The sequence below is a fragment of the Euprymna scolopes genome, chromosome 32, assembly GCF_053919585.1.
Source record: "Euprymna scolopes isolate OS-2025 chromosome 32, ASM5391958v1, whole genome shotgun sequence".
Lineage (NCBI taxonomy): Eukaryota > Metazoa > Mollusca > Cephalopoda > Sepiida > Sepiolidae > Euprymna > Euprymna scolopes.
In genome coordinates this window covers 18705379-18729654 of record NC_136513.1, presented here as the reverse complement: position 1 = coordinate 18729654, position 24276 = coordinate 18705379, and the positions used below count along the sequence as shown (strand labels likewise).

Genomic DNA, 24276 nt, shown 5'->3' with positions numbered 1-24276 from the left:
CCTTTCGATTGACTACCCTTAATTTCAACACTTGCGACTTCCGGTTGCGCCATGGATGCATCGGCTAAGTCGTTAGAATTTTTTTTGCCTTTTCTTTTCCTCCTTCACGTCACGGGTTCGAGCCTGCCTGTCTACTAACATTTTTTTTAAACACCTCTCTCTCCACCCAAACTACCTACTGGTGTTTTGATTCCCCACTCCGTTACTACACCACTCTGACACAGTCGGGCAACACCGGATACCCTCGCTAGTTATTAATAACTAAAAATTAAAACAAAAAATTATGGTAATCTGACTAAGACATTGGGACATTAAAAAAAAAACATGAAAAATTCAAACTATGTTTATTCATGAAAAATAATATCTTTTAAATGTTGACCATTTTCAGCTTCGTATATTTGTGCTGTTTCCAAAACACTAGCGAGGGGTACCCGGCGTTGCCCGGGTGTTTGGAGGTGTGTGTGGAAACTCCGGGGGTGGGGTTAAAAAAAAAGTAAGTATGAGGATCGAACCCGAACCCTTGAGGCAAAGTTGTAAATTAAAGTGTGAAAAAAAAAAAAAACATCTGCGAGATTAACGATTGCTCCACCGCGATATGCTAACGGAAACACGTTTGAATTTATTTAATTACTTGGATTTGGCAGGTGCCCGTTTTAATGAGTTAATGAGGTCAAGTTTGACTGCGAGATAGTATTCATTTACTGCGGAACGCTTTTTTTTTTATTTTTATTTTCCCAAGATGTTATAGGAAAAAAGACTAACCCACATGCGGCGAGCGACAAATGTTGAATATTTATCTTCCCGAAATCGAGCAAATTAAATAGATAGGCGAGCTTCGTTGTTAACTGTGAGATATTACGATTTATATGTGATATAAAAAGTTTTAAAAAGTTGTGAAGCGACCGACCACTTCTCTGAAAAAAGCCTTTTGTAGACATACAGAAAAAGCGAACATACACACATACATACATACATACATACATACATACATACATGCATTTTCGCTTTTATATTTATAGATTATTTATGACAAATTGCAGAATCTCTGGATTACGATTTTATTCCTTTATTTCGTTCCTGATGTTTTCCTTCAATTCTTGCAGGGTTGATGTCTCGAGGTCTGCCAGCAAGCGGATCGAAATAAGGGAGTTAAATCGCAATCCAGAAATTCTGCAATCTGTCATGAATAAAGTTTTGGAAAAGAGCTTAAATATACAAAGCTGAAAATGGGCAACATTTAAAAAGACATTATTTTTCATAAAGAAAGATTGTTTGAATTTTGCATTTTTAAAAAGTTTTCCAATGTCTTAGATTGTGTTAAAATTACAGAAAGATATCTTCAAAAACAAGGAATCTATTTAAGTTCAGAACCCTTCAGTGACTTTTGGACACCCTGTACAAACCCCGTCTTCCCTTCGATGGAAATACACTTGACAAACCCGGCAAGTAGCAAAATCCCACCCCTACACAGCAGAGATCTTTAGATGCTGGAAAGCCTTCTACTCTAATAGTTTATTCCCCCCGAACTGCTTCCCTGACTGTACAGACATGCAGAAGTTTAAGTGTAATGTGACTAGACATCTTCCTGCTCAACTCCCTACATAATAATCTGAATATCAAATGTTTATACTCACCTTCGTCTGTTTTGATATCCCGAAATGCTATCTCCTGCCCCATTGCATCCATCATGAGTTCACCATTCAAGGAGAAAGCTACAAATATAATAGAAATGAATAAAACATGTGCAGAGAGCTCTTAGTTTATGTCAGCGTTCAGATACTAGACATATCGTAAATTGATTTTCAATGTAAGTCCTACCCCCTAACCTTTCTCTATTGTTGTTAGTAAATAACTACATCACTCAACTTCCGTATACATTATGAATAAATGTTTATTATATGTAGCTAGTTCCGGTTCTATATTCAACTTTATGCTACTGGAATTTTGCAAAAACGGAACTTGATAAAAAAGAAAAAAAAAAGTGGCCTCTGGGCCTTGATAAGTGGTGACACCCTTGTAAAAAAAAAAAAAAAAAAAAAAAAAAAGAAAGAAAAAACAAGAACAAAGAAACTACAATTTCCAGAAAACAACAATATACAATAACGTATGCATTTAGCAAATTGTAATGTTATTTATAATTAAAACAAAAACACCATAATTGTAAGAGATGACATTAATTTATAAATAAAACAGCAGATGTATATGTGTGTGTCTGTGTGAAAATATTTAACCGATAACTCTTACACTGCAGGTCACATAACACTCAAATTAATCGGAAACAGCAATCATACACCAAGGATGGTTTATAACGAGTAAAATTTTTGTTTGGATGGATCAAGAACACATACAGAAATATATCAGCAAATTGAAATGCAAAATGTTTATTTCAACTTGCCGACATATTTCTATTATTTTCGCGCATACGCAAATTCATTCATAGCTTGAAGTCGTTTAGTTTTAAATCGTTCTTATCAGTCTGTTGATAGTTCAAACAGTAGGAACAGCGGCTGGAGTGCCAAATGTTTTGGTTTCGATTCTAGCTGATGACACAGAAATCATTTTTTAACATTTTTTGAAATCAGTACTATATTATCAAGGTAAAATATCGTATTCAACAGATAATTGACTCTGGAATTATAAATACGAAATCTGCATGTATTCAAATATGTTTAAGTATATCGAGCAAGATCGAGCAAGGCTGAGCGCCCCACCCCCGCTAGCATACAATAATAATAATAATAGATTAAATCTGGGGTTGCCAAACTTTTTGCTTCATCGACCTTGCACAAATGCCAAAAGATCTTTTTAGTTTTATATGACTCCGGGCAACACCGAAGAGCCTTGCTAGTCTTAGGTAAATGCACTCTCGTTGCCTTTCAGTGTTTGACTCCATGCTTTACATGCTTGTTCTGATCTCGGCTGATATCACGTCACCCAGGAAACCCATGGGCTCAGAAGTTAACTGCTTGACCTTTTACTGATCTATCCATCCTGCCTAACTTGACTGCAACCTAAACCCTCGAATGAATACTAGGTGATGTACACGCAATTTTTAACACATGGAACAATCTTGCGAATGGTTTACTTCATCCAAGTCAATTCTGAAACATTGAAACCATTAACGTTTTCCCACTTACTTATAATGTTGTCGTTCATATCCAACATACACCCAATAACATCCCCTGCCTGCCAGCATTTTCCATATGGTGCTGAACCTTGGAACCATTTTCTTGCCTACAAATAAAAAAAAACAGTATTTAAAAGAATTTCAGATCTAATAAGATGGAAGTTTATTTAGTCATTGTACAACATGGTATATTGCATGTATTATTTATTATATCTGTTTTGCCATCTCTTTTAATTACAATTTTTCAATTTTTAATGAAAAAAAAAAAAAATATATATATATATGACATTGCATCTTTGATTCTGATTAGCCATTTTTTCTTCCTACATGTTCCTTTAAATGAATATAATGTATTACACTCAGGTTCAATTATTAATTATTTATTTCGGCTAGAATGTTTGCTAAAATGGAGACCTATTTTATTATTGCGCTAAATAGAAGTGTTAGATCTAAACATTAAAAAATAAATGATAAAACAAACCTGCATTGCTCTATATCGGCTATCAGATAAATAATTATATGTTTGAATTGAATATTAAACTATTTAAAAATTACTTTCTGGCATCATGGTAGGTAAAATATTATTATTTTGAACAACTAATTAAAATGTTGTTTCAGTGAAATGATGTAAGTTACTGTATTGTCGTAACAATATTAGATGTTGCATTCGGCAAAGCTATTTGTAATAATATAACTTGCTCTCTACATCTATATACTTGCCTTACCACAAGAGAAATGTTAGACACAAGTTCAATTTTATGAGCGTTGATTTTTCAATTTAAACATAAAATATGTGTTAAGACAAAAACCAGAAAAAATAGTACATTACTAAAGTCATGACTTAAATTATATAGAAAGAGTTCCTTTTAATTAAAATATGTAACAAGTGATCAGACAGCTTTTAAAAAATAAAATGAATGAACCGTTAAAATAGTAAACGTTAAATAATAGTATATATAATTTATATAATAGTTAAATAATATTAAAGATTGCTTTCACAATAAGCTACATTCTAGTTTTAATTATACACGAAATTCTGAGAATAAGTTTTTAATGTAGTCGTTACAGGTCGACACTCGGGACCCACACATTGTATGCAGACAGTCGCAAGGAAACAAAGACAAGGAAAGAATTTGACTCATTTTTTTTTCAATTGAAACAACAGACATTTATTTACAGGTACTTTCCAGAATAACGCCTTGTCTCTTGTTCAAAAGTCTTCTCATATGTTCAAAAGTCTCCAATATGTTTTAACAAGACTCCGCCGTGTCGAAGAAGTGGTATTGTCTTTGTCCAGCTATCTTTAGGACACGTGTTTCCCTGTTGCTTGTGTAACGAATCTATTTCTCTTGCCTCGAATATGTCTCAAATCCTCTACGCTGCAAACACATCTTGAATACCTCAACGTCTCAAATCCCTTACTCTCAACACATGTGTTCTTTTTATCATATTGCAGAATCGGCTTCGTCATTTGCATATGACTGCTCTTGCTAACCCAGCGTCAGCACTTTGTTACAAGTTTCATTATGACGATATACATAGTATATTAGAATTTAAAAATTGCTGGTCACAAACCAAAATAAATACATTAAATATATCAAAATCGATTTTCACTGCTTAGCATAGTTTGTGCAAAATATAAACATTTTCCGATCTGAGGTTGGCCCTAAAAAACATCCATCTATTTAATCAAGGATTTGGTTTGATGAATTAATCAGAGAAATCCACTGGAATAATGTGATGGCCAACACAGAATGATGGATCAAGATACAGAACTCATTAATTCATGTATCTACAATGTTCGGCAATGGAATTGAGACTGGTTGTCGCTAGTCTCAAAGCCTGATCAGTTCTCATTCAGGGCATAATGAATCTGTGCTATAAAAATCTAATCTCAATTAAGGAAATAACTTCCAAAGAAACCTAAGATAATTTGGAAGTCAATTTTCTAAAAGCCGCCTAACACACCTCAGCATGTAAAACAGGCGTTAAACAGATGATGATGATGATGATCATGATGCTGGTGATGCTGGTGATGATGACGAAACAGAGAGAAGTAGTAAATTATGCTTCCCACCTTTGATATGTCAGAAAAAAGTCAGTACTGCAGCAAAAATGCATGCTGGGAATTTGACTGGCAAAAGCGATAGATATATTATTTTAATTGGAATTCATTATTGAGATGAGTATTATTTTGCATTAATTTATTTATTGTGGACTATTATTCTGTGAAACAACAGCTAATAAAGATGAGAATAATAGTCCGCAATAAATAAATTAATATAAAAGCGATAGAGTTGCACAGGTTAGGGTTATATGAGCTACCTTATAGGTCAGTGAGAGCTTATCTACACAGTCCAACTCAAGCATACCAATTCATAAAGCACATCCTCAGAGTTTGTTGTCAGCAGTTTATCTTGAATGCTGTGGTTTGTGCATAGTGCAGAATATCCTCCCTTCAGCAATCTATTACTGGAAGGTATCTTGTCTTTGGCATCAACAACGCGAATTCTAAGAAATCATTAATTGGGTTTCACTTTAGGGCTGGAAGCAGCTGTATGATAGAGAACTCCAAAACATTGTTCAGAAAGCAAAGCTCATTACTGGTTCATGTATCACTTTAAGCTGGAAGAAGCCGTATGATGGCAAGCTCAAAACGTGACAGAACTCATTATTGGTTCATGTATTACAGAATTGAGACCGTCTGTCTCTTATCTCAACATTGACAATAGGTTGCTCTGTTTTGTCGGCGTTCATTCAGAACTTGGTGAATTCATTGGAAGCAGCTCAACCGACACAGGTTAAATATTATCACAAGTTTCACAACGTAAACCAAGTAATGATAGGAGAGGAATGGTTGGGACAGTAAGATGAAGTAAAAGGCCCTTTGATCCAAGAAGACTACTGCTGTTTAACCCAGAACCAATATCCATGACCAAACGAATGGAACCTCAAAAAGTTCAGATTTCATGGATTTTATTGTTTGGAGTTTACTATCACAACAAAGTAGAAAGATCACAAACCTGAAATTCTTAAAAACTTTGTTAACGATATTCTGCTTGAAGTCATACAAACGGCGACTGGAAGTCGGCATGGTTATCTATGTCATCATGCAGTTTTTCAGGGAAAGGACATATTGTACATCGCTAATGCTTTTGTTATCGACAAGCGTTTTCTGTTTCTTACAAGCACATATGTATTTTGGAATTAATCGTACGAACTTTTCTTTAAAAAACCATGCTTGATTGGCTTTTATTTGTAACTCTATTTTGGCGTTGGAAGACGTCGTGAAATTAACTCACAACATGGCTCAGAACGAAGTGACAGTGTTCTACGACAAAGACATACAGGCGGGCAGATATATAAAAGACACGGCCATCAAGCCAGATATAGTAATATGGAACAAGCCTGAAAGAACTGCACTCATTATCGATGTCAGAGTTCCAAATGATTTTGGCCTTAACAGAGCTGACCGGGAAAAGATAGCAAAATATCAGAACCTAAAAAATAATCTAAAAACGACATGGTCTCTGAAAGAAATAAACATTATACCGGTTGTGATGGGAGCAACTGGCTTAATAAAAAACAACCTTCAGAAATACTTAGAAGCAATCCCTGGAAGACCAAGCTGTAAGGAAATACAGATAGCAGACATAAAGGGAACAGTGTCTATTCTTAAAAGACCCTTCGGATATAGATTTAAATTGTAACAGAATCAAGTGTTAGCCCCAAGATGGAGCCCGTTGATATCTTCAAACTAACAAAAGTAAAATAAAAAAAAAGTGGATAGGATGCAGAACTCATCATCGGTTCATGTATTTAGTGAAATGAGACTGGTTGTCACTTATCTAATCCTGGAAAATGGACTGCTCTTCTTTGTTTTGGATTCAGTAAATTCGTTCAACAGACTTTGAGTGAACGTGTTGTGAACAGGTCCGGAAGAAAGACACAATTCGTTATTTAGTGGAAACAAAATATTAAAGAAAAGACAAATGCAGCATAATAAAGGGAGTGGTTTACACGTCAATCTGACTGGCAAATATGCATAATATGGAGTGGCATATATATTATTTCATTGGAATTCATTACTGATAGTACACACATGAAAGTCTAGTCCCCTTTGAAGTAATCTCCTCCGGCTGCAATGCACTTGTTGTACCGTTCCAACAACTTCTGGAAGGCCCCTCTGTGTAAGAATATCAATGATCCTCATCTTTCATCTCCTCAATTATCTCATAACGACAGCCTTGACTTAGGGAATAACCAAAAGCCACAAGGAGCAAGATCTGGACTATAGGGAGGACGAGGAACTGTCTCGATGCCCATCTTGATCAAATAGTCTGTGACAAGGATAAAGCATCCTTGGGACAAACTTTGTGTAAATATTCCGCATCTTCAGTTCCTTGTGAATAATTGTGTGTACAGTTCCCACACTGACATCAAACTGTACACTTAATTTCTCTATAGATACACGACGATCCTTATCTGTGAAATTCTTTATTTGGTTAATCAACTCTGGTGTTCTGACTTCCTTACACCTTCCCCATCTCTCATCATCCCTCACAGACGCCCTGCCTTGCTTAAATCTCTTATGCCACTCAAAAACTGATGCTCGATTCATACAATATGGTTTCAAAGCAGTCTGAACCATTCCATATGTTTCTGTGTCATTTTTATCAAATTTAAAACAGAATTTTATTGCATATCGACCAAATTGCATTTTTGAAATTCACCAGCGGTGACAATCAGGCTTTAGTAGAGTGTATTCCAATCCCTGCTGTAGCTGTTCATTTCAGTCTGAAATCATAAAATTCGTCAGTCATCTTATAAGATGTATAGCAACAACATACTGAATTTTCAAGAATCTACGACAATTTTAAATGTCTTTACAAAAAAGTCTGGAAACTTATCGAAGACACCTCATATCACCGTCTGCATATGCTAATTTTATTTTGAGCCATATCCAATTTTTTTTTTATTACATTTTCACCCCAAACAAGGCACATTGCCACTTTTGTGTAGGGGGCTACTATCAGGGGCAGCAACTACTGGGGCATTATGTTGGGATTTGGGCAGCAAGATGTCGATTCACGTTACACTTGAACTTCTGCATGGCAGTACAGTTAGGGAAGCAGGGACCTGGAATGGAATTCCAGAGTCTAGCGGTTCTGGGGAAGAAACTACTGGAGTAGAAAGATCTTTTACATCTAGGGATCTCTACTGTGTGGGGGTGGGATTTAGTTGCCTGTCGGGTTTGTCGAGGGTGTCTATGTCGTGGGGGAACAAGTGTCTGCAGTTCGCCAGAGCATTCACCATTAAAATACTTGTAGAACAAGCAGAGGGATGCAATTATTATCGCAGTTTTTTTTTTTCATAGAATTTTCTTTTTAAAAATCAATAATCCAACTTACCAAGAATCCATCAAAACCATAGGATGAGCCATCAGTTCCCAATTCACACCCAGGATCAAAGGAAGCTTTTGCCCATCCTAATCTCATATAGCCAGGAGTGATCACCTCGAATTCATAATACCTGAAACATAAAAAAAGATTCAGTGTTAAGTATTGAGTCATACTTTAGAAGAAAGATGGCAGTAATAGATCTAGTCAGCGAAGAATCAAAGTTACGATCTCGTTGAGTGATTCCGTAGAACAAAGATGGTGGCAGTTTTTTTTTTTTAGATGGGGGTCACCACTTATCAAGGCCCGAAGGTCACTCAGGGATAAGGGTTATTGTGTGTACAGTAATCAATGAGATAGTATTGTAGTAATCATTAGTATTGGGGTTTTTGATAGAGTGTCTTACTTAAGAGGGCAGTTTGTCAGGAATTTGTTTATGTTGGACTTGAAGACGTCCAAGTTGTAGTCATGTGGGAAACAGGCAAGCGGCAGAGAGTTCCACTGGTGTGCAGTTCTAAGAAAGAAGCTTTGCTCATGGAATCTATGTTTGGATTTAGGCACAGATAAAGAGTGGGGAAAATTATTGACAGTAGTTTCAGCCAGACGGGTGTTTCTCATGAAAGATTGGCTTTTATACAGATAGAGAATTGCATTAGTAGTGAGATATCTTCTGGAGCGGTAGAAGGATCCCACCATTTTCCCAGCGTCCCTGGCAACAGATTTGATGTACGTGTTCCATTTCAGATCAGGAGTAAACGTCAAACCCAGAAGCTTGTCAAAACATGGAGCCTCCCCAAGACGAGAGCCATCCATTTCAATTGATGCCAGATGGGGATCAGAGCGTTGATGATGTAAAGATAGAAGCTTGGTTTTGGATGCATTAAAAGTGACCAGCCAGTAGATCCAGTTGACGAAGAATCAATGTAGTAACGATAACCAGTGGTTCAATCGTGTTAAGCCAGAGACTGATAGTGAACTGACTAGAATCCAAAATTCAGAATTTTTATAATAAGGTCGGAGGCTTCTCATTGGTTGATTGTCCTAACACATAGTTATAAATAAAATCATCCAAATTCTGGGGGTCATAACCTACATATTTAGCAAAAACATTTTAATCGTCAGTATTTTTTATTATGATTAACAGATTCGTGAGGAGAAAAGTGTAGTATTTACTCTGAAGCAAGAAGAATATTATTAATATATGTTTTCTTTTTTATTTATCCAAACGAGCCACGACGTATCACGGCCCAAGTATTACTTGAAGATAAGCGTTATTAGGCTGGACACGTAGACAGTGATACACCAAGGGGATTTGTAATAATAGTTGTAACTGGTAGAGAAATGAATTGTTTAAGAGGACAGCTCAGCAAAAATTTGCTTATATTGGACTTGAGAACGGCAAAGCTCCTGTCAGGAAAGCAGCACTATGGTATTGTGTTCTACAGATGGATGATTCTAGGAAAGAAACTTTGCTCATGGAAGTTATGTTTAGTTTTTTGTGACAGAGGAGAAAGGGATCTATTGACATTGGTTGTAGAAAGACAAGTGTTTGATGTGAATGTTTTACAGGAGGATGGGACGATAGAATGAAGCTCAGTTTAACACTTGCCATAAAAGTAACGACAGAGTTGTAAAAAGACTAGCAAAGTTTTAAGAAAGAGGCAGTGAGGTGTAGAAAAGGGCTTCGAAGCTAGTGTTGAACCCTGGCAAGGCAGGAAAGAGTAATGGCGGTGTTTCTAGTCACATTTTTAATTCGATTTTAAAATGAATGCTTATTTGAATGTGTTAGCGTTCCAATTTACTTGCCTCTGCACAAAGACCATGTTAGACACAAGGTTGGTTTTTAATGTAGGTGAAGAAAGAAAAGCAGTAGAGTGGAGAAAAGGACATCACCCACTAGATTTCGAAGACGGTTTTGTACTTTTTTTTACCAGGGAATCACCACTTATCAAGGCCCAGAGGCCACTCGAGGATAAGGGTTAAAGAGTGTACAGTGGTTAAATGGACAATATCATAGTAATCGTTAGAAGTGCAAATTTGGTAAATTAGATTACTTAAAGGGAATGGCTCATCAAGAACTTGTTTACCTTGGACTTGAAGACGGCCATATTATAGTTAGGTGGAAAGCAGGCAAATTGAAGACTTCCACAGGTGTGCAGTTCTAAGAAAGGAGCTTTGTTCATGGAATCTACGTTTAGGTTTAGGCACAGATAAAGAATTGTGGAAATTATCAACAGTATTTTCAACCAGACGAGTGTTTCTTTCTCGTGAATGTTTGGTGAGAGGGGACCATAGATTGGAACTCAGACGAGCACTTGCCATGAAAATAACGATAAAATAGAGATAGGCTCGCAACGTCTCTTCTGTGAGAAAGAGATTGCAGGGAAGAGAAATGGGCATTCCCCACTAGGCTACGAAGTCTATTCTGAACTCTATCAAGGCAGGATAAGGTCTTTGTAGAAGTTCCTGCCCAGATGTGACAGGAATACTCCATCCTTGGACGTACCTGGCTCTTATATAGGTAGAGAAGTGTATCGGTAGGCAGAAAGGCCAAAAAAAAAGAAGGTGCTCTGCGTTAAAGAATTTTTCAAATGAACAATCAGATATACAATAAAGCAGCCTTTGTGAAGAAACAATGCATTTTTAACATCATGATAATAGTAATTAACATAGCTGTGTTTTTTGCCTACTTGCAAATGTACTCGGCGTTGCCTGATATTAAATGTAAAGTTTCAGTCCTTACAAAAAAATGAAGTAAACAAAAAAAAAAAAAAAACGAAACAAAACTGAAGCAAATGCATGCGAGTATTATGCTTATTCTAAACAGTTCACTTCTTGTAAGTAAAAAAAAAAGGTACTCGATCTGAGATTGAAACCAAAACCTAAAAACAGTGAATCAAGTACGATAACCATTAGACCAGCTTGCCACAATCTTTAAAAAGTGCTTTCAAACCGACTTAGTCTTAACATAAGGAAACTGAACGATTCGTGCATGCGCGTTTGTGTAACAGTTGTCAAGCAGATAAAAATTTGATCACCCCCTCCCCCACCAAGTACGAAAGTGTTTTTAATTTTGACCCTTTAGCAGCCCTTTTTCTGGATGAAAACCGAGTAAAAAGTTTTCTATGTGTCTGAATACCCTATATACCAAATTTCAAGTATGTAGATCAAAAATTTGTTGAGTATATTGCTTAAGAGTTGTTCTCACCCCCCCACACACACACATTCTCACTTTTATAGATATATAGATAGATAAACAACCTTTCTATAGTAATCCAGTAGTCTCTTAGCATGCCATGTCTTTTTTTTTTAATGTTATCTATTTCTTCCTTTGTAGTTTTCACGGTGATTATTGAATTAAAACTTGCTAGCATCAGTATGAAGCGTCAAACCCTTTTTCTTTCATGGCAGGTAGTTTACACATACCATTTTCCAGATGTTACTGCATACGTCAGCTCAGCTCTGTAAGTTCTTGATGTTATTTGCTTTTCCGCCGCACTCTGAGTCAAGGCTGAAATAAAAAAAGGACGGATGAGATCAGATAATTAATTAAATAGCAATTAAATTAGTATTTAATTGCTATTTAATTAATTAAATAGCAATTAAATTAGTATTTAATTATTCTCAGTAAAAAAAACAAATTGTTTAATAAAAACATTAATAAATAAAAAACATTAATAATGTTAAGTGAAATAAAATTAAGGCACATTAAATAAACAGTGCAATTCGTACAAATTGAATTATATACATATATAGGGGATGTAGTTTGCTTGAAGCATTGTGTGTGATATGTATTTAGGAAAGTGTTAGAATGCTATCACAATGCAAGAAGTGGAAGTTTGTTGGTGTTAAGAAATAGTGATTTTCCATAAATTTGCATATATATATATATATATATATATATATATATATATATATATATATATAATTATTACTATAATACGGAATAATATATATATATATATATATATATATATATATTATTCCGTTTTATCTGCCTAGTTACACATGTTTCGCTTACCGAATTGTATCAACGATCCAGTAACTTCATCAGACTTTACAGTAAAGTTTTTGTAAAGTCTGACGAAGTTACTGGATCATTGATACGATTTGGTAATCGAAACATGTGTAAATAAGTAGATAAAACGGCAATAAAAAATATATTTGCTCTGCAATGGTATTGAGCACTTTCTTCAGGTTTTTATTAATTACCATTTTTGCTTATATATATACATATGCACACTCAAAAAAATTATCAATTAAATTTTTTTCACAATATAGTGTGGAATGATAAATTTGTCACCCTTAATAAAACAAGACTACAGCTTTATTAAAAAAAACTTTTATTGAAAAAATCAATTCAGATAACTTCATTATGTAGTAGAGGTGACATTTATTCAATGTTGCCGCCTTCAGCCTCAATCACTGCCTTCGTACAGGTCCGGAACTGGGAGCAAACATTTTACACAAATGCCGTCAGGAGCTCGGCAAATACTTGGTATATGGCAGCGATAAGGCTGGCTTTGGTTGGTTGGTTGATTGTTTTTGTTTTACGGCATATTAACTTTTTTCAGGTTATTTAATGCCGAATCTAGTTATTTTGAGGAACGATTTTTAATGGAGTATTTTTTTTTTTTATAAAGTCAGATTCTATTTAACCCATAGTTGGGATCCTAACAGGTACTACCACTCCGGGTCAGAGTGGACCTGGGAGCAATGGCAATTAAAGGGTGGCTCCACACTCCCCAAGGCCTGCAAGGTGGCACCTCACAATCGGATATAGTTTTAGGTCATATCCAGGACCGCTGGCTTTGGTGTTCTAAGAGGTCATGTTGGTGAGATTCTCGATGTATGACCAAAAGAAATAATTCAGCAGGTTCATATCGGGGAGGAAGGGGAGGGCCAATGAGAGAAGGATACAAAGTTGTACCACTTCTTTCTGAAGCCAAGCCTGGGTCTCTTTGGACTTGTGGCCAGTGCTGAGTCCTGCTGTCACACACAGTCACTTTATTGTACTAGGGGATCACCACAATCTTCAGCACATCCAGATATACTTTGGTGTTAACTGTCAAGCCGACTTCGAAGATGTGAGGTGGCATGATGTGGCCCTCACTTGAAACCACACCAAAGACCATAATCGTGGCTGTAAACTTCATTGAGTTGTGCCCTCAAGTGTTGAAACGTCTGGATTTGCATTGTGAGGGTGCTGGCAATGGTCCTGTTGTCATAACTTGGATTGGTAGAGAGCATGAATTGTACAGTGGCGCATCTCCGATCTCACTCGTTGAAGATTGTGTAACTTTCAAGCATTATAAAAGGCTCCTATTACTCTTGAGATTTGTACACAACTGGCCAGCTAGTAGATGGTGTGCAACAAAAAAAGAAAGCCGGGTTTTCATCAAACGGAAATGGAATCATGTCGTCTTTTCTAGGGCAACAATTTTATCATTCCACCCTGTAATAGATCTTATTTGATAAGTCAATATCAGAAATTCTGTGAACAATTTATTTAATCCATGGGGGTAGCATGCTTTCATTCTGTGTGCAATGAAAGATTCCAGAGTTAAACAAGATACACCAGAAGGTTGAAAGTTACATCGGCTGAAACGCTGTGCAAATAACACTCAAAATGATAAACAATAATCCAAATTCGTATTATTTGGATTCTTCTACTGTTCTCATCTTGAGTGTCATTTTCACAACGCTTCCGTTGATGTCTGCAAGGACCCCATGTTGCAGTGGTTAAAGTACTTGGAAAAATCAATTCTAAAGTGATATTCTTCCGAAGGTTGAAGGTTCAATTCTCAGTGTGGACGACCAAACAATGCAATTGCAAATTATTTTGGACCTCTATCCAGTCATGGTTGACAGAATGAGAACATGCTACCCCCGTGAAGTAAATACAGGGTTCCAGTCGAAATTCCATCCAAATTCCCGAGTTCAGCAGAAACATTCCCGAGTTCGGCAAGATACACCTGAAGAAAGTCAGAGGTTATTTCGACCGAAACATTCTGAAAATCACACTCAAGATGAGAACAGTAGGCAAATGAATCCAATTATTATGAATAATCAATCCTCATCTCAAAAATTCAGAAACGTAATGGTCCAAATAATGATATATAAACTTATCTCCTTTAAATCGTGCAAGCATATATTAACCATATACAAGTACAAATACAAAAAAGAATAAATATAAAAAGGCAAAAAATTAAAAAAAAAACAGGTGCGCAAGACAGTTGAACCAAAGATAAGCCATGCAAAGTTTGTTAAAAATATAAATAGACGAATCAACAGTTAAGTATTAACATTTTAAGTAACATTATCCCTCGCTATATCAAGTTACATATAGTTACTAGAGGAATACCCGTCCCAGGATAAATAAAAATGCAAGTGGCATTCACTTTTGGTATTTTGAACCGGCTTCCTCCAAAGGAAGAAGTGTCATGGAATATTAAATTCACATGCGATCTCCAGTCACAAGTATATCCCTGTTCTGAGAGATGCCAATATTGGGTTTTTGCAGTTCATGCAGGGAGGTGTTGACGTCCTCCTACATACAGCGCCTAGCCTTACCAGATAGCTGGGGATTGGACATCCTACCAAATGCCAGATATTTATCCACTATTTCAGACATTCTTTTTAATCGTCCCTTTAAGTGCACTTGTTTAAATCTGTCTTGCACTTGGTTTATCGTCGTCGGCGGCGTCGCCGTCATCATCATCATCATCATCATCATCATCATCATCATCATCATCATCACCACCACCACCACCACCACCACCACCACCACCACCACCACCACTATCACCATCATCACCATCATCATAATCATCATCATGAGCAACAGCAGGAAGGTGACAATGGCTAAGTAATTAACACGCACTAATAACCTAGATTTCGAATCCGTTTCATTCCACAGAAACACTTTCACTCAGGGATGTTGGCAACCTTCGCAGGATTCCTCCCATAAGTACCTGATGTCTTTCTAGAAAAAGTTCTAACTAGAACGAATGCCAGCAATAATAATCTGATTCATTCAAAATGAATGAATGATGATGCCCAACAATAACAATCATCATCGTCATCAGCAATCATAGATTAATATCCGTTTTACATGCTGGTGTGCGTTGGACAGCTTTTAGAAATTGACTTCCAAGCTAAACTATCTATGGCCAGGTCTTTATTCATCCCTCTTTCTCTGAAATCCATCCTCATCACTTCTGTACATGTTTCCTTGGTAACTGACCCCCCCTACTTCAACTGTTCTATATCTACTAATCCAAGAACTCTCATCCATTCTTTGAATGTGACCAAACAAACGAAGTATCCTGTTCCACACAGACCTCTCTAGTTTAAAAATAAATGACCAGATGGAGTATGTTTGGCGTTATGGTACCAATGTGGGATTAAATATGAATCATCTCGTCCTGTGTGTTTGATCCTCAGAAGAAATGACTACGGAAGAGGGGGTCACCTGCAAATGGCGACGTAAGGCTAAGCGTTCCGAAAATGTAGCATTTAATTTGTGTCTTCTTTGTTTTTTTTTTTTTTTTTGCAAGGTATGTTATTGATTTGACTTTCTTTTTTTTATATTATCGATATATTCAATTTTGCCAATTTTTTAAATTCGTCTTCCCATCCATAAAAAAATACCTTGAAAATATAGTACAGATAAAAAATTGTATACAATATACAAATTGGAAAATTAATAGTATCAGTTTGAGATTATGTTCTGTTTGTCAAAGGTTACCTCCATAGAGAAAACACGCTAGAAATGCAGGTGTCGAACGACATTACATAGAAATGACATCACGTGTTTAGGGACAGACTGGATATAATAAAGAATCACATCAACAAAAGACGGTCCTGGATATGACCTAAAACTGTATCCGATGGTGAAGTGCCACCTTGCGGGCCTTGGGGAGTGTGGAGCCACCCTTTAATTGCCATTGCTCCCAGCTCCACTCTGACCCGGAGTGGTAGTACCTGTTAGGATCCCAACTATGGGTTAAATAGAATCCGACTTAAAAAACAAATATACTCCATTAAAAATCGTTCCTCAAAATAACTAGATTCGGCATTAAATAACCTGAAAAAGGTTGATATGCCGTAAAACAGAAACAAACAACCAACATCAACAAAAGAAAACACTGACAGGTGGCGGTGATCAAGTGGTTAATGATACAGACTGACAACCTGGGTGTTCCAAGTTCGAATTCAGTCCATTCCACAAAAATCACTTTCACTTAAGATGTTGGTAACTTTCACGTGGCCCTTCTCGTAAGTACCTGATGTCTTTCTAGAAAGAATTCTGACTAGAAAAATATCGGGGAAACCAAAGTTAACAGCAGAATCTTTGAAATTATTCGATATGAACATGATTATAGGTGAACAAATACAGGTCAGAACAAAACAAAAACAATACAAACGAAAAAAAAATTAATCACAATGAACGAAAATTAAACTGATAATGGAGTGCTGTTGCAAAAAAAAAATTATACAAAAAGGTTCCTTTACACATATAGAACATAATCCTGAAAGTATACCATCGATTTTTTTCAAACATCCTTTACAGAGGGGTACGAAGAATAATAATAAGAATAAGAAGAATTCTTTAACATATACATGACATGAATATGTATATATATAATATATTTAATATGTGTATATAATCTATATAATATATATATGATATATACAATATGTATATATAATATATAATATATAATATATATGATATATATCATATGTATATATAATATATAATATATATAATATATAATATATATATAATATATAGATCGTATATATATAGAGAGAGCGAGAACAAGAGAGAGAGAGAGAGAGAGAGAGGAAGAGAGGGAGAGAGAAACATATTTCACGTTGTCCTACCTTTGCCAAGAGCAATAAGCTTGCTCAATAATTTACTTCCTTTGGTTTGCATTAACAATAAAATCAATAAGACAATCAATAGTCATTGTAGATTTTAATCAATAGTGAAAATAAAACAATACAAAAATAAAATAAAATAACACAAACAATACAAAAATAAAATAAAACAGCACAAACAATACAAAAATAAAATAACACAAACAATACAAAATTAAATAAAACAACACAAACAATACAAAAATAAAACAACACAAACAATACAAAAATAAAATAAAACAACACAAACAGTACAAAAATAAAATAAAATAACACAAACAATACAAAAATAAAATAACACAAACAATACAAAATTAAATAAAACAACACAAACAATACAAAAATAAAACAACACAAACAATACAAAAATAAAACAACACAAACAATACAAAAATAAAATAAAATAACACAAACAATACAAAAATAAAACAACACAAACAATACAAAAATAAAACAACACAAACAATACAAAAATAAAATAAAACAACACAAACAATACAAAATTAAATAAAATAACACAAACAATACAAAAATAAAACAACACAAACAATACAAAAATAAAATAAAACAACACAAACAATACAAAAATAAAACAACACAAACAATACAAAATTAAATAAAATAACACAAACAATACAAAAATAAAACAACACAAACAATACAAAAATAAAATAAAACAACACAAACAATACAAAAATAAAACAACACAAACAATACAAAATTAAATAAAACAACACAAACAATACAAAAATAAAATAAAACAACACAAACAATACAAAAATAAAACAACACAAACAATACAAAAATAAAACAACACAGACAATACAAAAATAAAATAAAACAACACAAACAATACAAAATTAAATAAAATAACACAAACAATACAAAAATAAAACAACACAAACAATACAAAAATAAAATAAAACAACACAAACAATACAAAACTAAATAAAACAACACAAACAATACAAAAATAAAATAAAACAACACAAACAATACAAAAATAAAATAAAACAACACAAACAATACAAAATTAAATAAAACAACACAAACAATACAAAAATAAAACAACACAAACAATACAAAAATAAAACAACACAAACAATACAAAAATAAAAACCAAAGTCTATGTTAATCGTCAGTGAACTTTTACATCTGACATTCGTCCATGTGAGCTATGGTCTGTCATCATCAGGTGGTACACATTTCGTAGATTTAGCAGAGAAGCCGACAAAGGGTAAAAGAAATCAATTATACAAGGAACAAATGTTGCCGTAGCCAATACAAGTTACGTAGGTCACTTTTTGTGTGTGTTTAAATTAGTTTTGAATGCTATTTTTCTATCCCAAATATTTGCTTTTTATGGGTTGTTTCATGTGAGGAAGGTTCTAGGCCGCCATCTTGTTCGCAAATAGCTCGTAAAAAACGAATATTTGAGATTTAAAAAAGAGCATTAAAAACTACTTTGAAAAAAAAAAAAAAATGAGCCAGGTAGGTATAAAAGTAACTTCTATTAACTATGGTAACATTTATTTATTGTACAGGGTGGAACCATAAAAAAGAAAAGACGACATGATTCCATTTCCGTTTGATGAAAACTGGTTTCCTTCTTTTTTTGTTGTTGAACATTATCTAGTTGGTCAGTTGTATACAAATCCCAAGAGCGATAGGAGCCTTCTATCATGCCTACAAGTGACACGATGTTCAACAAGCGAGATCAGAGTTGTGCCACTGTACAACTCATGCTCTCTACTGATCCAAGTTATGACAACAGGACCATTGCCAGCACCCTCAAAATGCATTGCTGGATTGCCACGAATAACAGAGACGTGCCCAGGGTGATGAAAACCCAGTTTCCAGCCACGGTTAGGGTGTGGTTTCAAGTGTGGGCCACATCATGCCACCTCACATCTTCAAAGTCGGCTTGAAAGTAAACACCAAAATGTACCTGGATGTGCTAAAGAGTGTGGTGATCCCCTGGTGCAATCAAGTGGCTGGCAGACTCTGGGTGTAACAGCAGGACTCTGCGCCGACCCACAAGTTCAAACAGACTCAGGCTTGGCTTCACGACTGTGTACTCTTCTTTTTACTGGCCCCACTTCTCCCCCAACCTGACCTCACGGGACTATTCCATTTGGTCATACGCCAAGAACATCACGAACATGACCTCTCACAACACCAAAGCCAGCCTGATCAGTGCCATCCACCGAGTATTCACCGAGCTCCCACTGAGCTCCCGCCGGAGCTTGTGGAAAAGGCATGCTCCCAATTCCGAACCCATATTGAGGCAGTGATTGAGGCAAAAGCGGCTACATTGAATAGATGTATGCTCTACTACATAATTAAATTACCCGAATTGATTTTTTTCCATAAAAGTTTTAAAATAAAGCTGTATTGTGGTCTTCTTTAGAGTGACAATTTTATCATACTACCCTGTATATTTACATAATATATATATATATATATATATATATATATATATGTTCATATATATATATATATATATTGATAAAAGAATGAAACCATTATAATTTTGGCATATTTAAATTTTTCCCTTAGTAATTTGTTGGTTTCTCTACTAAATACCCCACATTCCTAATCTAAACCATCTCACATTATAACTGATGTCAATGAAGGGATAGGAATTGAAAGTGAAAATACTTTAAGAGATTAATGTAGTTTGCTTGAAGCATTGTTTAGTGTGTATAAAGGTAATTCATAGAAGGCAAGACAATGAAAAAGTCTACGGCTGAACACACATCTGAAGAAGGGAAATGTTCTCGAAATATCATATTATATGGAACATTCATCAAGCCACACTGACGCAAGCAAGATCATAATATAATATTAAAAATATATTGTATTAATAAAGAAAAGGTAGGAACTGAAAAACTTATTTCATTGTCTTAGTTTTCTTTAGTTCGTGTTTATTACATGTCTGTGTTGTATCACCTTTTATAAATTACCTTTATACAAAAGTAATTTGTTTTTAACCCAAATAAATAAATAAATAAATGTCCATGATTAAAAAAAATAAATCCATCCAAAATTATTTGTTTTTCGTCGTCCCTGATATCTATAAAGCAATAATTGTGCAAACGATATGATTTTGCTTACCTGGATGCTTAAAAACACCAGCATCCCTCTTTCCATCTGATAGACAGTGCATAAATTATTGTTATTTTGATTGGTTTGGGTTACATGGGCAAACTAGGGTGCTCTGTGTCCATTTGGCCATCATTTCTAGCAGTTTGAATCACCTCCCTAAACGCTCCTGATATCAAGGGGTTTCATGTCTTGTCTGGATCGATTTTCATAAAATAAACTTTAAGAGCTAGACTATAATTCGGCCGTTTAAAGAAAAATCAGAGGTACTTCCTTTTAGCCGGTACATAAAATAAACTGACTGCCTCACCCCCCCCCCCATACCCGGAACAAAATCTGCACTAGTTTAGGGTCACGAAATGAATACTTTTTCTAAATTATAGATATTTTTCATCTGGGGCAACTTCGATCCCAAAAAATGCTAACTTTATAGGTGTTTCTTTTGTTGTTTTTTAGTTTTAGCCTGACATACAAACATACGCACATACCCACAGACAGCTACCCTTTATATGATAGATATGTGTGTGTATGCGTGAACGCAACCGTTTTTTATTATTGTCTTTTTGCCCTTTTAATTCGGACCTAAAAGTTGTATACCTTTATTGTTCGAGTTGCGACAAATGGACAGAGCAAGTGAGAGTTCTAAGTTATTTGCTTCCTCACAAGCGCAAAGCTACATCACAAAGGAGAGAACTTGAATGCCTACTAGACACTGTCCTCGAGTGTCTAAGGTCTCTCTGTACAGGGGTTTGTCAGAACAATCTGGCATGAGGATACTTTTTCCATAGAAGTAAACCTTGATCAAATATTCAAAATCACATAGTATTCGCAGCCCAAATAAGATCTCCTTACTACGGCTACCCCACAACTTTTCCGCAGAATGGTGCACCTTCTCCAAGTGATATTACCTCAATTAATAGCACGAAGCTGGATACTCCACCAGACTAAATACATTCTTGTCCTGGAATCCAGTAAGACCAAGAGACTAACATGAAAGATATACTACAACGTATAAAAATGGTTAATTGGGAAGAGGAAGATTATGTTCTCAGTTCCTTTGCTGACTCAGTGCTTGAGAGATAAAGTACTTTAATAGAACATTCGAATATCTGTGTATCTCATATAGATTTCAAGTGTTAACCCCAGGTTGTGGGCCCCTTGATTTCTGAGAACTTCGACTGAAACAAATAACATGACATGTTCGATATGTGTTGGAGAAGGGAATCCAACACACGCACGGCTATAAACATGATAAAACGATGTATCAAATGTTCTAATTTCATATAAGTTGATATTGGGAGAAAGACAAAATGAAGGAAGAAAATGAGCGGAATCTGTTCACACACAAAAATAAAGTACTAGTGCAGAGTATGAACCAGACGTATCTCATGCCGAGCGTCGCCGATAAAACCATAACAACGTAATTACGTTAAAGAAAATAAAAAATTGAATAAATATAAAATGTAGAAATCAAAAACAACAACAGCAAAAAAAAAAAAAAAAAAAAACACGACCTAAATTTAGTGTTTTGTATTTATTTATTTATTTTTATTTTATTTTATTTTATTTTTATTATTATTATTATTATTATTGTTGTTGTTGTTGTTGTTGTTGTTATCGTCGTCGTCGTCGTCGTCGTCGTCGTCGTCGTCGTCGTCGTCGTCGTCGTCGTCGTCAAATAATTTAAGGAAATATTTTTAAAAAGGTTCAAAGAATTTTTGTTTTGTTTTTATTACGAAACCATTGTAAATCAGCGCGCTGCGTTCTGATTGGTTGATCGGCGTGTCACATCAGACAACAGCTAAACCTGAGCTGTTGCTCGGCATAATCCGACTGTTGACGTCATGTTCCGACTAAAGCCGAGCGAACGCTGAGATACGTCTGGTTAACAATATGCACTAGTTTTCTTGACCTTCGAGCCAAGATCAAAGTATAATATCTGTTTTAATGCTACACTTTAATTTTTAGTTCTCGGTTAGTAGAGAGAATCCTTCACGACTGAGACAATTTTTTTTCTCCTTTTTCCACATTAAAAAACGACCTTGGTATCTAATTCTGCCCTCGTGGGGAGGAAAAACAAATAGAAACAATATGCATCAGTATAAAAAAAAAAAGAAAAAAAAAACGAATAGAAAATGCCTTATGTTTCATCGTTACCTTGTGACCCACTGTCACCCCCTTCGTTGGTTGGGGGTTCCAGATTATAACCGTAAGCCATCAGCGTCTTCACCGTCTCGCTGGCCGTGTCCCTGTTGGCTTTCTTGATGTGCTCATCAACTTTGTTATAAGGAACAAGGTATGGACTTCGTTTGTTAATATTATCCTATGAAAAAAAATGTCACAAATTAAAGAAAATAAAACCTGTTAATATTATCCTATGAAAAATAATGTCACAAATTACAGAAAATAAAACCTGTTAATGTTATCCTATGAAAAATAATGTCACAAATTACAGAAAATAAAACCTGTTAATGTTATCCTATGAAAAAAAAATGTCACAAATTTAAGAAAATAAAACCTGTTAATATTATCCTATGAAAAAAAAAGTCACAAATTAAAGAAAATAAAACCTGTTAATACAGGGTGACCCTCCCCCCCCAAAAAAACGGGCCCCGACTCAAATTAGGCCCCGTTTCTTAGTGTTTTGTCCGACTGAAATGAAACTGGTCATAACTAGTTTATTATATTCAAAACATCACATCAAAACACTAGAGTCTTTGGCCTTTTTTTTTCTCCGTTGACTGTAAAATGCTCAGAAGAACAATTGTATATCCTGTTTTTGTGGGTCACCCTGTATATATATATATATATATATATATATATATATATATATATATATATATATATATTGTTGCAATTTAAAAACATTATCTTTCATCTATAAAATTTTGAATGATGTTTTTTAAAAAGTGCAACAGAATGTACATTACATAAAATAAATCCAAGGTAATTTTTTGATTCAATTTAAAGTAAATTTTTATACCTTACTTTGTAAAATTTATAAAAGTGCACTTTGAAGATAAATACATTTCAGATTGAATTTTGTACCTTTATTTTTAAGGCCTATAGCAAAAACATTTTGTTTAACAATTTTCATGCCTTGGATGAAATGCTTTTCTAACTTGTATAAAAAGATGAGCGTTCACGTGGGATCACTAATCTATATAATAAAAATAAACGTACGTGTGTTCGGCTCGCTGGAACAATCAAGTATGTACATGTATTTTTATGAGCAAAGAAAGAGCTAGGTAATATTAATCTTAATAATGAATGAAAATAATAAAGGACGAAAAAACTTCTGCAGAATAGTGGGAATTGAAACAAATGCATTTTAGATAAAAACACTTTAATGTACATACGTATCATGTCGAAATTGGTATACATTCCAAAAATTACGATAAATGATCTTGTAAAAGATGAGCTAGACCTAATTTTTTACAAAAAAATCATACTTACTACCAGTTCGATGTTTTGTATTTTAAAATGGCGGATTTTAATTGAAATTCAGGAGATAGCAAGGGAGATAAGTCAGTTTGTCATACAGAATTGGCTGCACAACTCTTCCACATTAAGACATATGATAAAATTCAATAATTCGATAAATTCTATTTTTATATATTTATTTTTTTTACACAGTGATCACCACTTATCAAGGCCCGGAAGCCACTCAGGGATAAGGGTTATTGCAAGTACATTACATTAGTGTGGAGATTTGAT

At 34.8% G+C, this 24276-nt stretch overlaps 1 protein-coding gene across 17 annotated transcripts in view; it reads right to left on the bottom strand.

Annotated features, from left to right (window-relative positions):
* The window catches only part of LOC145256229 (ryanodine receptor-like), a 936895-nt gene that overhangs the window by 527542 nt on the left and 385077 nt on the right, over positions 1-24276 (bottom strand). For all 17 annotated transcript variants that reach the window (XM_080114858.1, XM_080114861.1, XM_080114859.1 and 14 more), the window contains 5 exons: positions 22717-22882; positions 11953-12037; positions 8539-8659; positions 3138-3234; positions 1635-1712 (listed from right to left, as the gene is read on the bottom strand). In XM_080114858.1, coding sequence (XP_079970984.1) covers positions 1635-1712; positions 3138-3234; positions 8539-8659; positions 11953-12037; positions 22717-22882 — 547 coding nt within the window. The remainder of the gene's footprint in view (positions 1-1634; positions 1713-3137; positions 3235-8538; positions 8660-11952; positions 12038-22716; positions 22883-24276) is intronic.